This window comes from Calonectris borealis, chromosome 5, assembly GCF_964195595.1.
Source record: "Calonectris borealis chromosome 5, bCalBor7.hap1.2, whole genome shotgun sequence".
In the NCBI taxonomy this organism is placed as follows: Eukaryota; Metazoa; Chordata; class Aves; order Procellariiformes; family Procellariidae; genus Calonectris; species Calonectris borealis.
The window spans coordinates 40,479,686-40,495,592 of record NC_134316.1 but is presented as its reverse complement, the minus strand read 5'-3'; the positions used below and the strand labels follow the sequence as shown (position 1 = coordinate 40,495,592).

General features: G+C 44.1%; 1 protein-coding gene across 2 annotated transcripts in view; it reads right to left on the bottom strand.

The window, feature by feature from the left end:
* RGS6 (regulator of G protein signaling 6) overlaps positions 1 to 15,613 on the bottom strand; it is a 284,238-nt gene extending 268,625 nt beyond the window's left edge. Inside the window, exons 1-2 of one of the 2 annotated variants that reach the window (XM_075151981.1) lie at positions 15,370 to 15,613; positions 1,104 to 1,208 (exon numbers count right to left, since the gene is read on the bottom strand). In XM_075151981.1, the coding sequence (XP_075008082.1) occupies positions 1,104 to 1,187 (84 nt within the window). In that variant the 5' untranslated portion in view covers positions 1,188 to 1,208; positions 15,370 to 15,613. Of the gene's footprint in view, positions 1 to 1,103; positions 1,209 to 14,301; positions 14,649 to 15,369 lie in introns of those variants that run through there. The other variant, XM_075151982.1, reaches the window with a different exon arrangement.
* Positions 15,614 to 15,907: the final 294 nt, after the last annotated feature.

The following is a 15,907-nucleotide window of genomic DNA, read 5'->3' as shown; positions in this document are numbered from 1 at the left end:
CCAAACCAAATATGCAACAACTAAACCAAAATTACGGTTATCAAAAAGTAACGCTTTAAACAACTTATGCTCTATACGACACCTAAATTATTTTCTCAGCATATAAAAGTCATCAACATTGCAGTCACGCAAGCAGAAAACAGTATCATGTACACCCAACACATTTTAGTTATTTATAGCTATTTTGTAAAGTGTAAAAATGAGTGCAAGTATAAATTTTACCCAGGATCGTACTACACAAGGAAACTTGATTTGAGCTAGCATTGTAGCTCTTGAGTTAACAGAATGGTATCTTATTTGAACTATGCAAGAAATTTTATTTTTGTCAGAACCATACAGCACTTTCGCATGCTGCAAGAAACATTTTGCAGACTAAATAAAATATATTTACATGATTTCATTAAATTACAAAAAGACTCAATTTCCTAGATACACCTACCCCAGAGTAAAATACTTTAGCAAATGGGTCAATAGATTGCTTTCCTTCATCTTTTATGCTACCTCCAAAGTACTTCAGAATAAGATATTTTATCATGGTGAAAGAATGTTCTTTGACATCATGCATGGCTGTTATTTTACCTTTATCTAATTCATTTTTCACTAGCACTTCAGAGGTTTCTCCTTTTTAATTTAAGCAATGCAACGGGAATTAATAACAACTACCTGTAAAGAATCAAACTGTAAATTATGGAACAAAAACCACAATATGAAAATATAAAAAAATGTACTAAAAGATTGTTGTATGCCAGCTGCTTTATGCTTAGTGTGATAAAACTTGGAAGGCACGTATAATTATTTTAGCTAGACTTAGTAAACTTGAACAATTAGCTAAAGTCACAACTATTCACAAGTAGTTACAAATTTCAAGTTAGTATAAAATATTTGATGACAAACTAATAACAAGCTTAAATGCTTCCACTGAACAGAATAAGACTTCCAAGCTCTCAAATGCTACAGTTTTAAATACCTACTTTCCTGAAAACTATTTCAGCTATGCATCCAAGCAGCCTGAAACATACCCTTGACTTCAGAAGGGGCACAGGATCCTTCTACAAAGCCAACCACATGAGAAGAGATTTTTGCGAACAGCTCCAAATCCTTACCTTTCTGTAGACTATCATATTTGGAGAACTCTCCTCCGGGTCAGCGGTTTCCACGTTACTTGGATCAGTGGGCGCTTGGGCCATGTTTGCCTCTCGTCGCTCAGACTGCAAGGACAGGAGCAAAAGTCAGCATCAGCCCAGGCTGCACGGGAGCACGGCGAGGACAAGCGACTACCTCCAAGGCAGACAGACGAGGACGGTACAGAGGGAACCACGCTCCGGACTTCACCCGGTGGAGGATTTCATCACACCGTGTCAGACAGTTTGAACTTTGAACTGATTTGTCTAAAGCACGATGCCCCAAGAGCGAGGACCGCCAAGTCGCATATGAGGAGGCATAGCTGCTTGCTCAGGGTAAGTAGCTTCCCTCACCTCTTCTCATGATACAGCCGGGAAGAGGCGGCAGGACACAGGCAAACAACCGTGCATAATACTCCTTAACCTGAACTATCTTCCTGAAGCACAGAAGTGCTGCCTTATCTCCTCCAGGTCATGCCAGGCTTGAGGCAAAAACATTAGCTTAAAAAAAAAATAAGGGCCCGGTGCAGGGAGGACACTTTAAATTCTAAGTCAAATGCTATATTTTAGATCTTTCCTCCACCAGCATGTTTGACAAGTTACATTTTAAATTACATACTGTTGTGGAGCCATGTGGTGACCTTTCCTAGCCTGAGGTACCATCGCCTCTTACAGAAACTGGCATTAAAGCTGTTTCACACCTCGATTTCTTTAACATTGAAAGTATTGAAATTTCCCATCTCAACATATTTTATTAAAAATTGAGACAAAAAAAGTCTAAGTATGTTCACACATGCAAAATTTACACATTCGTTCCTAAACCACAGTTCACCGCTAAACCACCTGCCTTATTTAAGGAAGAAGATATTTTCCTATTCCTTTCTCTACCCACTTTTCCCATTCCCACAGGCAACAGTTCCCCAGCATATAATATACATATATAGCATACAATTACACGTATAATACAGCCCCAAACCATTCTAGCTGTCAGTTATCAGCTCCCAAGGACAAGTCAAATGCCAGAATCGGACAACCTCAGACCATATCCCAGCTCTGTCCTGCCTCAGCAGTGAAAAGGCTATTGCTGCAACACGGCATCCTCCACCGGAGCCAGAAGCAGCTGAGATATCCTTTTAAGCAAGAGATATCCCTTTAAGCAAGAGATAATAGAGACCAAGGTTAAATAATCTACATCAATCCAAATTCCTTCATTTATTTATTTTGTAAAGTATGCATGCACACACACAACTGTGGGCACAAATGCATCTGTACACGCACATACCAATTTTGAAACTCAGTAATACAGTTCTAGCTCAAATTAAACAATATACATATGTATCGCTTTTCAAAGGCATGTTTAGACAAATTTAGACACTATGTTATATTTAAAGGACAAAAATTTAATTTAACTCCTATTAAACTCTCAGGTCTTCCTAGAAGCCCAAACACTGCGCTGTTGTGCCAGGTCATGAGCTAAAAAGGAAATGGAATAAATTTGCTAAGCAAAATTATTAGGTGCAAAAAAAATTAAATAGCACAAATGGTGAGGGGTAAAGCATTTTAAAATTATAGCACTTCAAATGATTTACATTAATGTGCATTTTCACAGCAGTTCTTAGTCATGATTTCAAGGCATTGAAGAATTAGGCTCTAGGTATCATCATTCAATTGAACGGAGCAGGAACTAGGTAGAGATTTTATGTAACTTTCTGAAGGCAATTACAAAGCAGAGCTGGAAGCATATGTCAATTCACCTGAGTTTCAGCTTCACCTGCAGTATATAAAGACCACGTTCACTGCTCACATTATATCTGAGATTATATATGCATACTTCAATAGAAAAAAATTGCAATTAACTTTTAATTGAGCAATGCTCCTTTAAAGAAGAAATTTCCAATTTCTAATCAAAAAGCCCTGGGCAGCACTACTTAGCTGCACTTCACTTACTGCATTATTCACTTTGATTGTCCACATTTACAAATTCTGTTGTTCTTGTTATACTGTCAGCTCACTTGATCTTTTCTGATACTTCAGGATTTTCCCCCATAGCACATCTTGAAGCTTTTCATCTTCTCCGGTGAAATGAGACAAAAACATCTTGCACAATATGCAGTAGTGGCTGTCACGCTGTTCACGGTGACATGGGGGGAGCCACCGACTGCCTCTGAAGATCTACAAAAGGTAATCAATACAAACGAACCCGTTGTTGGCAGACGGAAATTTGCCAAAGTGCTTCCCCTTGGTGCCCAGCATCTCCTGCTGGGTTTCGGTCAGGAGCAGCAGGACTAGGGCCACCTTTGCAGGAGTAACAGCAGGACAGATGTCGCAGGGGACAAGGCTGGAGACAAGGCACAAGGTGGGACTGAGGTGTACCCTGGAGCAGAGACAAGTGCGGGCACCCCCTCCACACAGCCCAGGCACTGCTGGTGCCGGGATGAGCCTTAGCGGGGCCCCTGGACCAGGGGTCCCCCAGGGCCCTTGAGGAATTGTCAGGGCTCTGACCATCACCCAAGTTTCTTCTCTTTCTTCTAGACTGCTTTTTTTAAAATCACAAAATCCTTTCTTACATGGTATTCTTATTCCAGAGGAAAAAAGACTACAGAGAAAATAAGACAGTGATACGACACGGGCATGCTCTTGGCTCTTCAAGGTGAAAGCTCGGCAATGCTGGGTCCCCCATGGATCCCATCACACCTGTGCTTTTTAACACAGGGGACAACGTATGGGAGTTGAGTGGAGCTCAGCACCCAGTGATGCAGGACTGCTTCCCTGCACTCCTGCCATGCTAAAGCCTGGTTTCAAACCAATTCACAAAGAGGGCATTCTCACTAGCCTGAGGATTGTGGCACTGATTTTGCACCCCCACAAAATGCAGACAAACCTCCAGCCACGCAGCAGCAATACCTCTGACCAAGGAGCAACATCGGCATAGCCCCAAGGGAGCAGGGCTTTGTCTCTGCCTGGGGGACAGGCCACCAGGGAGAAGGGCGGAGAGCCCAGAGCCAGGGCTCCAGTGATGGAGGCTACCTGCTGTGAACACAAATGAGACTGCTCATATTCAAAGTACAGGTTTTTTACCCTAATACTATGTTAACGTGCTGCATTTGCAACCCTTTAATATATATAATGGTATGTGAAAGTCCACATCTGACTTGCATAGTTCTCTGTTAAAAAACAAACCAACCAAAACCATAGCCTGGCGTGAAAGTATCGCATGACTGATTTTTCAAGGAATCCTATTGAAATCTATTCTTTCTACACCATTTTTTCCTCACTGCCAGCCTAGTCTACTCAAGATGCAAGCAGAAAGTCAACCCTATGTCACTACACAGGTTAAAAACAGAGACTGCCCTCTGAACCCTTCTCTAAGCACACGTTTGTGATGCATCAGCCAGAAGAGAATCCAGCTCAGTCTTACACAGACATTTCAGCCACATGGGGCTGAGAAGGGCAAAACCAAACATTTTATTTAGATTTTAAAAAAATTAAAATTACTTATGCACAGCCTCCAGTTAAGACCCTCACGAGTTACTACCTGAAGAGTATCATCAGCTCCTTACTCCTACAGGCAGTTTACTACATTACCAATGGCTAACTCATACCAGCATCCTGCATCCACACACCAGCAATTTAAATCCAAATGCATATCTTCAAAAAATAAATGGTCTCTGAATTCCAACTCTCAGGTTCAAAAGATGCTGTTTTCCCACAGCTGTTTTTCTGACAATAGCCATGCTTGCAGTAATCCAGACTCCCTAGCAGCAAAAGTGATAAAAATTGAAAACCATTTGCGCTAACCATTCTCTCACTCAGCCACACACAAGGAGAAACCAGCAGTCTTCAACTTCTTGTTTATGGATAAGATGGCCTATGAAGCCTTTAAAAAAAAATACTCCCCAAAAAAAAGCTAAAAAGAGGGGGTGCATTTCCCCCTTGCTGATTTTTCCTTTTTTAAAATTTTATTCTTTATTATAGAGCAGTTCTGCTTTTTTCTGAGAAACATAATCACATTGGACTAGATAGGCAGCCATTGACAAAATGCACTGAATCATGGTAAGAGTTTTATCTCTCTCTTATCTGATCAGGCTCCTCAAACTCTCCCAAAACCCAGAAGCTGCAAAGAGATATGGCTCCCATACATTACAAAAGAATCAGTGAACTCCTTTAAACTGGAATAACCAATTTAAAAAATGCCCCAAAAAGCAAGAAAACAATTTTTTTTCCACAGCTTGCCTCTTTAGAGTTTCTGTAACAGGAGTTTAATAATAAAATTTCAAAGACAACAAGCTTTACATTTTCATGCATAAACACTGTCAGTATTTAATCTCTACGTATATGTAAATGCAGTGAAAACAGCTAAGTAGTAAATTAAGAACTTCCCAGTAATGTTCTAAAATAGCTTGGCTACTGTAAGAAAAGACTATTGTAAACAAAACTGTGGTAGGAAAACTCTTACAGACACAAATACCCATGTGCTTCACAGAAATTACCCCACCAAGGAGTCCCTGTAGGCTCTGGGTTTTATAAATAATAGAGAAAGAAAGAAGTACGATGTTAGAAGAAAATCTGCAAAACAAGCTATTTCTTGAAAACATCACCAGTTGTTAAACACTCTAATCCTGCATTTTAATTAATAAGTTGTCAACTTAATAAGCAAAATTGGTAGTGCAAAACATCTCTTGCACATCTGAGACAAAATGAGATAGTTTGTTATAATATGCACAAATTCAATCCTGGAAAACAAAATCTACTACATGAATCCCCATGTAAATATCCATCAGCACCACTCAGCTGAAATACATTTTTGGGTGACAATAACTGGAAGTTACCTTTATGCTTTGTAATTAATATATTTCAAGGGCAGCTTATCATTGACATGTAGTGCTAATGTCAAAACATGAGCTATTTGGAGCTTTAGCACACAACCATAGAGTAAAATATAATTTCATGTCATTAATATCTAGTTAATTTTTTTCTAATTAGTGAAACACATCTAGACTACATGACTTTTACATGCCTGAGAAATCACATAACCACATGCCTTGCTGAACTGATAATTACCTAATAGCAAAAATCCCTACCTGTTTTGCTAGAACATTCAGATTTAATAGATCATATTATTAAGGTGACAGGAAGGAAGAGACAGGAGAAAAAAAAATAATCAATCAATCTGAATTCAATAAATCACCATTAATATTAAGTTGATATTTCACATCCATTACAAAAGTCTCTCTAGAATTGCACTGGAAAGAACAAAACTTGTAGCTTCATGTTCCTCTCCTGGTTAACTATTACTTCATTAAACTAGGGCTTGGGCATGCCAAGCAAGGTGTGTATACCAGAGGACAACATACAGCGCATCGTAGAAGTCATCCTGTTTACCAAGGCGAATACATCAACCAGAGGATCCCCGGGTCCAATCTGGGCGACGCAGTCTGCTTTCAACTGGCGTGGCTCAGCCAGAGCACTGCACAACTCGCCTCTACTCCTCCTTCAGAAGTAAACCTGTATGACTAGTGAAGTAACTTTCCAAACAGGAACCAATACAACATCCATCTGAATCAGGCAAAAGCCAGGAAGATTGGATCAAAACTCCATCATCTCCTCCAGTATCCTTACTGGTGAGGAGGAGGAAATGCTGGTATTACACATGGCACTGCTGACCACTGCGCTCAGCAGAACAAGACTCTGAAAGCACGTTCCCCTCCTGAAACAGCTGTTGAGGAGGACACAAGGGCTAGTGAAATAGGGGCTGGGCATCCCCACACAGGGAGCCACACCACAGTTACCAGTGACAGACTGAAGGGTCTTGTGCCACTCCGGATACCACGGTGCTGCTCCCCTACATGGAGAAGCAGCAAAGGGAGTCTGCTTTCGATCAGTGAAGTACAGCTCCCAAAGCCTCTAAAAATCCTTCCAATGACTGTTTTGGACATCAAATTGTAACTGAAGTTACTCTGAAAATTCTTTCCCAGCGGAAGATCATCCCAGATCTGCCCCTCCTTGCAAGTGCTGAACACTGCAGTACTATCAACAATATTCAGTCTGTTGCCTTTTTTAAGGAACAAAGTATAAACACTTCCAGCAACTGCACTTAACGTTCGAATTTTTGCCAAGTGAATTCCTCTTTGTTTATGAGAAAGCAGTTTTGGGAGAATGCGTGGATTCTAAAGGACCCCATTCCTCCTCTTTCTGAGGTACCAGCTCACAGGGAGCCCCGTGCTGAAGTACTGCAGCTCAATGCTTCTCTCGCTCTGCAACCAGCAGGACGAAAGACAGGCGCGCATCGAGGCATGGAAACAGCAGAGACTCTTCTGCCTCACCCTGCCAGAGCAGGAAGAAAGGACCCAATTCTGGGACACTCCCTTTTTCTTCTCTTTAAGGAAACGGGGATCCTGAGGAAGACTGGGATTTCCAATTTCTACTACTCTTACAGACATTTCCTAAAGGTGCAGTCTCCTTCCATACTAAGTGCTTCCTGTGAAAAACTTGCCTCAAAACATCCTGCAGGTATGTCTACATTTCCACACAGTACTAGGGCAGGGAGCAAGCTCCAGGCTCCTGATCATCAGCACTGCTTAACTGCTAGTTTGCTCCCAGGTTCTCTTTTGTAGAGCTCCAAACCACTATGTGGACATAGGTCTGGGAACACAGTTCTCACCCATCACCACTTGCTCCCAAGGGTCAGCATGGATGACCTTAGACAGGGTTTGGCTCCCTGCTTTTTATCCATTCCTCCAGCAGTCTCCCATGGGTTCTGCAACGCCACACAGCCTCCCACCATGTCCCAAGTCATGCGATGCATAACCTCATCCTTCTGGTGGCTGCACGACAATCTCACATTTTTTAAACACTGTACTTGGCAAAAACACACATAGTGAACATTGTACCTTCGGGCCACAGAGATGCCATCTGGTGGCCAGAGGAGACCCTCTGGCCAAGGATATGCACTATGGACACAGCCATCTCTTAGACAGAACTAGCTCTCAGACATGAGGCAATCCAAGCCAGTTGGCTTCCTGCAGGTAGACACAGTCTACAAGTTCAAACTCAGCCTACTGTGTAATCTAATGTGAGCAGCTGGTTTCTGTATGTAGTCCTCTCCCATCACTTGCTGTTCCCAATTATGTATGTCCTTCAATAAAAGGAGTAAATATTCACCGTGTGGCGGTCTAAACAGAACCAGGGATCTAACCAGGGATCACCAAGGCCTTGTACCACCTCCAAAAAAGGGCGCACTCTATGGTATTGAGTAATTTTCCCTCCATCTGTGACAAATGTGGTAGTACTCACTCTGTCACATAACTGTGTAACAGATGACACTAAGGATGGACTGTTCCAGTTGTTCCAGTCGTGTTCACCACAGGTGACCTGTCTCAGTCACCTAGCAGATGATCAGGCTGCTTCTTGATAAACCATGAAAGATGATTACTTTCCTCCCCTTTTCCCAGGGAGCCACACACCATTTTGATTCTATATATTTCTAAATCTGCAGATATTTGTAGCTATTTTAGAATGCTGAAAACTGTCTGCAACTGGATGTTACATCCAGGAAACCTAGGGGTGGAAGCCAAGATAAAGTAACTTTCTTGGCATCTGACACTGACTAGGTCCTGAGTTCCCTGACGCCTAATTAGAGGCATTCTCTTTTTTTTTTTTTTTCTTTTTTTCAATGGAGAAATACGCACTACCTGTTTTCTGGTCTGCCCACCCACGGTGTGCTGGAAGCATTGCTGACTTAAAAGGAAGACCTTTCCCATTTTCAGAGTTTTAAATCTATGATTTGACAGATAGATGAACAAGGTTAGCCAGACAACCAAAAGGAAAAATGGAATGGGGATGGGTGGTAGTAAATATTGACACATGAATTGCTTATTAATAAGGCAAATCTTTCCCTGTATGAAATCAATTGTTAAAATGGGCACTTGCATACCAAATTTACTTGTAATGGATCAGAATGATGTTATACCCAGGAAGAAACTGCCTCCAATACATCCATCGTTCTTCCAAAGAATTCAGAACAAAATGCAGTATCCACCTGTAATCAATCTACCTTCCAATAAAAAAATACTGCTGTGAGTGCAAGAGCTCTTGGAAAGGCTCAGAGCCAACACACTGTTACCAAGGATAGCCACAGAGAACGAAACAGCAAATGTATGCCGGGTATTTAATCGAAACAAGTGTCAGTGCTATACAAATTTAGAAATGCAAAGAGATAGATATAGCCCGACTTTGAACTTCATCTGAATTGGTGAGCCCAGACTACTGCAATATTTATAAAATGCTATCAGTCTGCAAGGAGCAGTTGCAAAGGAGAGAGCTGAAGCTGTATTTTGTTGTTTTGCAACAATGCCAACTCATTGGCTAGATTCATTCCCTGTGGAAAATGAGTAACTGCACTGATAATACAGAGCTTGAGGGTAGACTTCTAATCCCTTCTCCAATATAAATCCTTCTTTGAAAAATTGTCTTCCTTGGATCAGTTAAGGTGTGCTAAGAGCATCTTGCCCATGAAGTTGGTCCATCAAATACACCATCTCTGAAAGTGCCTTGTACTTTATGCACCATGGAAAGTATTAATTGCAACTACAGTAAGCTACTTCTGGGGGGTGGACTGCATTTTCTGTTTTACATTGTATCCAATAACTTGAAAGCAACGGAAGAAAATTGATTCAAAGAGAAAACTGAATGAGAAGAAGCACAAACTAATGGATACTGTAATACAGGCTGACAAGAAAATCAAAATATTAAAATAAAAAAATATAGGCCCCAGTACCTGTTAGATTCCAAATTCAGAATTACTCCACCTAAACTCTCTGTTCCAAACAGAGCTTGCTGAAATAAAGCTCCCTTCAAGTAGTCTAATGCAAGTTGATATAACAACCAATCCACCCCTGCATTGATCAGTGACTGCACAATCTCATTTAAAACATCCCAAAGTGCTGAGAGTTCTTGCTGGTTGTTCATTCTCAAGAGGATGGAAAATTGCAAGTACCCTGCAATCAAATAAAATGCGAAATTTGCTACCCAAAAGTACAGGTGCTTTTGAAGCTGCAGCACCGTGCAATACCCCTGGTGCAAATGAACACAACTGGTTGCATCCCATGTACTTGAAGGACATGATGCAATATACTGTGATTTCACCACCCTGCTGTTTCTCACAACAACACACAGCCTTTTCAGATGCAAATTACGTCCAAATCATTTCAGTAATTGCAATTAAAAAGCATCTAAGCCACTCCTGAATTAGCTCGTTCAAGTTCACACACCCACACAGTTCAGCAGAGTCTACAAATCCCACTGCAGTGGTTCATCTACCCTGAACTCTACAATGCCATAACTGGACTACTATAAATACCAATATATGCTACGTAGATTATAAATACTAATATACTTTACTACTACTGCTGTTATACTACAATACTTCTATAAAGACAGTTCCTTTAATTGAGCTAATACATGTCTATGCCAGACTGCCGTTACACTAGTGATAATCTAAAACTAGCTGCTCATCTGCGACAGAGGCAAATATTATTTTCTTTTTCAAAATGATAAACTAAATCACAATGAAATTAAGTGACTTCCCACATTCACATAATGGATGACAGAGCAATAAATTGAACATATAAGCCCTGACTTTCAAACCATTAGTTATCATTTGCTCAACACGCATCCCCATAGCACAGTAGGTCTGTAGCAATCAATCTGAGGAGCTTTTAACTACCCTGTGAACCTTTCACCACTGATGCCAGGTTCTATAAGCACAGTGAAAAAGATGAAATATTGTCCTTTTCCACTGGGGTGATGTTTGTAACGTGTAATTGAAGATTCCTGGCAAAAATACAGCACTAATTCCTCTTCACTGCCTAACTACCTCATGGTCCCCACCACCCCATGTAGGCGAAGGGCAGTACCTGTGCCTTACTCTGCTGCTGCTGAGTCTAGGACCAGATAGCTGTTTCCAGCATGACAATGCAGAGCTCCTGGGACATCAAAATGTCAGAACCTTATTGCTCACTGAAGTTTTAATCTCTCTCTCTCTCCACATTCTTTGCCACCAGCTACAGAGATGTTAAAAAACAGTATGAGATCTGATGTAACACAAGTGGGTAGCAGCAGTCTCTCTTGACTCCACAACCTTTCTAGAACTTGACAACCAATGAGGAAAATACAAATTAGCTCCTCTTTCTAGCTCCTCTTCATACTACAACAGCAGAAATTAGCTCATTCCCCAGTCACCACAATACCCTATTACTCCAGCTGGAAACAGTAACTGAAATCATGGAAAAGTCTTTTCATGGTAAAATGTATATATATATAAAGAAAACACTGTGGATTCACTAACATTAATATCATCCTTTAAAAACTTTAGAAGTCATTGTATCATTAAAGAAAAAATGTAATCAAACACAGTTTAGAACTCTCCATGATACATCTATTATTACCTTCTCAAGGGTATAAAGATATGCCAAATTTTTCAAATTACTTCAGAGTGTGTGCATTCTAGTCACCTCTAAACCCCCATAAATCCACCACCTCGAGGACACAACACAAGCAGTGCTACACAGAAAGTTAAGAGATGAAGAGTGGAGGCAGAAATTTGCAGGAAAAAAGTTAGAGATGTAGGAACATAATAATTTAGTTCAGAATATGAAGACAGATGTTCAACTACACTAAGTGCTGAAAGATGTAGAGGAAATTTGGTAGCCTGAGGAAGTCAGATGTGTAACTCCACAGGAGCCAAGTGACTGACTCCTCCAGATGCTTCTGAAAACCCAAGGTGGTGTCCATCACCACCTACAGGCACCTAAATGTTTCTGAAATGTGCTTGACCAGCACACCTCTGGTCAGCGTTTCTCTAGTACGCAGACAGAGCCACAAGCGTTCAGGGTTAAAAGTACTACTACACCTTTAGTAATAACACAGGGCCACAATGTCTCGCTTACATCTCGTTTGATACTTCAGATGGCAGAGTGCTGTCTTATGCCACATTGGTGACAGCAGTGCAAAGGCTGACATGAAGAAACACCCTTCCAAATCACCAATGTAATATTCTTATTGTACCCAGGTTTTCTTTGTAATTATAATACAGTGGTATGGATTGACATAGATAATAATGCAATCATGAAGAAGCTGAGAAGAGTCCCATGAGGAACCAGGAGCATTTCAGTTCTGACAAGTAGATGCAATATTCGTACCCTGAAACAGTCCAGAGCTGCTTGGTGAAGTGGACCTGTTTGTTCATACAATCTCTGCTCTAGAGAGCCTAAGTGTGCTCATGGAAATGTGACTGAAGCTCCAGGCGATGAGCACACACAACACAATAACCGATCGTGAGGCAAAACTGCACTCTTGTAACATTGAGCATGGGAAGAGAAGCTCTGCTGCAGGGTTTGATTTAGGTATCGAAGGTATCTCTGCCTAGAGCCTCCGGGTTAGTTATCCCTCATTCTTGAAAAGCTAGAGACTTATATTGTTATCGAGGACAGCAAAAAAATAATCGCCCCGCCACACACTTGTATTTCCATTAGGAAGCCTGAGCCACGGCACTGCAAGATTCAGAAGTTTCACCACAGACTAACACAGCATCCTAATGGACCGTGTTAAGATGACACACTGCAGCTATTTTGTCTTCCTGCTACTCCACATACAGCAGCTTCTTTTCTTTCCCTGCCATCTGCTAGTTTGCTGCAGTCTGCCGGGACAGGACTGCCCTCTCCTTTTCTCCCCTTCTTGGCTGCTCGAAGGGACGACGACAGATCCTAGCATTTCCACTCCATACACTCAGCTTTCCTCCAGCTGCCTCAGAAACATTAAGCAACACAGAGTTACTCCTGTGAATGAACAGTGCTCTGCTCATCTCTGCCGTACCAGTGGGCTCCACCAGAATTACATGCTAGACGCTGAAACACCTTGTAAGGGGTTAGCAAGGAGGTAACTGCTGCTGCAAGAGGACACACCTTTTCCTCTTATCCTCAGGTGTCATTGATTAAAAGTTATCTGCACTACCTGCATCACAGGGACCATCAGAGAGAAACTAAGGCAAGCAGTGTCAACAATGACTATATGCAGCTTCTTATCATACTTTTTCTTAGAAGGGAGGGGTAGTAAGAAGCACCCAGAAAAGTCAGTCAGGTAGGTGAACAGCAATCTTCCAACATCTATTACTATAAACCTCAGTATGAGATGTGCAGCAAATAACTATTTCTCCTTCTGATCACTATTACAGTTCAAAATGGAAAAAATAAGGGCTATCTAAACTCTGCCACACTTATAGCCAGTTAGGAAAGAAATTGCAATGTCTGCCATTAATTATTCTATTAGTCAGGTCATTAGAAAAAGGAACAGCTCGTCTAAAAATAAAGTCAATATTGGCTGAGCCTAAACAGTTTCTTCAGCATTTAACACACACATTCAAGCAATTCAAGCAATACTATTATTCTGTGCTTGTAACCAAATGCCCCCAAGTCAATAACCGCTCTTCAACATCCGACCTCTTTTTAAAGCAGATTTACAAGGAAGTACAGTGAAAGCGTTCCCAGTCAGCTGGTGAGAAAGTATTATGGATCATAACTACAGAGCAAACAATTGCTAGTTCTTCCGATCTGCAAGATTAGGATAAGTCTGGCATTCAAAAAAAAAAAAAAAAAAACAGAAAGAAATGGATGATAGCAAATATACGCAACCTTCCTGTTCAAAATAAACCCAAATCAATCTTGGAGAATATTTACAATGATATCAAATACCTTAAATCCCTAAAGCTTTGAACTACAGTTAACCTCTTTCACTATGTTCTTCAATAAGCAATTACAAATAACACCATACCTTTACAAAGCGCTTTTCACACTCACAGCTCTCAAAGCACTTCCCACAGAAACACACAGACACAAATGAAACATAGCTTTCTTTGGGGTGGGAAGCCACCAATGTAAAGCATAACACGCCAACACAAAGGTAAGTTTTACAGTATGGCTTTATTTTTCAAAGACAGATTTTCCTGCTTCCCCATCCCTACACACTGGCAGTCAGCAAACAAAAAAACAATCAAGAGCAATCGTGCATACCCATAATCTTTAATTTCAGGGAAGTGTTGGGAAGCGCCACGCTGCTCTGCAGGCTACTATTGGGATGCTGTTCTGGCAAGCCCCTTGCTGGTCAGCTGAAGCAAGCCCTGACTTACCCAGGCCGTCCCAGCGAGGGCTGCGTCCGGCAGCGAGCGCAGCGCTGGTGCGACGGGACGACAAGCTCAGAGCCACAGGCGTCGTCAGCTCCTTGGAGCAGCAGCCCTGACTGCTATTATATCTGCACCGTACAAGCGGCAGCGTGCCGTTACCTATCCAAAAATCTGCATCTTCCTCAAAAAAAAATACTCAAAGCTCCTTCCTGGCCCCGCAACCTATTCCTCTATTTATGCCGTTGCAGCTAGTGAATAAGGAGATGCTTTTAGTGTCACAGGAGATTAAGGCTCTGGGAGGAGAGTGCCTGGCAGCTTTACTCTCGCACACCGATCTGTCTTCACGCAAACGCACTTTGTCGGCGGATGAAAGTATATTATTGCCATACACTACCGAAGCGAAACAGTTTCCAAGTTTTCCCACGGGGCACCAGCTCCCCCTTCAAGCCGTACCCCAGCGCCTGCTCCCCCTCGTCCTTCTCCGAGGCCTCTCCCCGAAAAGCTCTGCGGTTTCAGAACACCACACCTCGCCCTGTGTCCCCACCGAGCCCCGGCTCCCCGCACACAGCCCTTGTACCTGCCGGGACACCGAGCCCACTGAACCCCAACCGAGCCTCGAGGGGAGAGGGCACCCCCGCACCGCCCGGACGGAGCCGCGGCGCCTCCAGCGCCCCGGGCCGTGACCCGGGGCCGGGCCCCCTTCCCCGAAGGCCCCGCGGGAGGGCGAATGGCAGCCGCGGCGCGCCCGCGGGGGGGCGGGCACGGCCCGGGAAGGGGCACAGTTCCCCCCGCCCGCCCACCGGCGCGGGCAGCGTGGGCAGCCACACGTGTAACACACGCACCGCCCCGCACCTGTCCGCTAGCACCAACTCGGAGCAAAGTCCCCCCTCAGGGCCGCCCGGGCACCCCCTCCCGCCGGGCCGGGGCTCCGCTCTCCGCGGGGGGACCGGGACGGGGACGGTCACCGCTGCTGTGAGCAGCAACCGCTCCGCCAAAGAAATGCGGATAAAGAGGAAAATAACGGCGACGAGAGCAGCCCCTGCCCCAGCCCTGCCTGCAGCCCACTCCCATTACCTTAGCAACCGCGCCGCCGCCGTCCCCTGCCGCCCCCCGCTTCGCCTCTCCTCAGGGGCGGGGGGGGACCCGCACCATGGCGTGAGCCTGCGGGCGGGGCCGGCGGTTTCCCCGGGGCTCCTCTCCGCGCCTCTTCCGAAAACCTCTCGCCCTCCTCAGCGCCCCTCAGGCTGCGGCGGGGACGCCGGCGCAGGCGGGAAGGGCGAGGCTGCCGCCGGAGCGCCGCGGGCACACCGCGCCCCCCGCCCCCGCCTCGGCCGGCCCCTCGCTGCCGCCGCCCGACCCTCCGCCGAGCCCGCGCCGGGCGGGCGGGGGCGGTGACAGCCCCAGCCCCGGCCCCGGCCCCGGCCCCGCCGCAGCAGCGCCCGCTGCGGGCAGCCCGGGCACACCCGGCTCGCCCGGCGCCGGGGAAGCCGCTTTCCCCCCGGTTTTGAGCCTATCGCCCTTTGCCGGTGACGGGGAGAAACTCCAGCCCCCTCCCACCCCATCCCACCACCTCGGCTGCTTCTGGGCGGCTTGGCGCAGCTCTGGAGGGAGG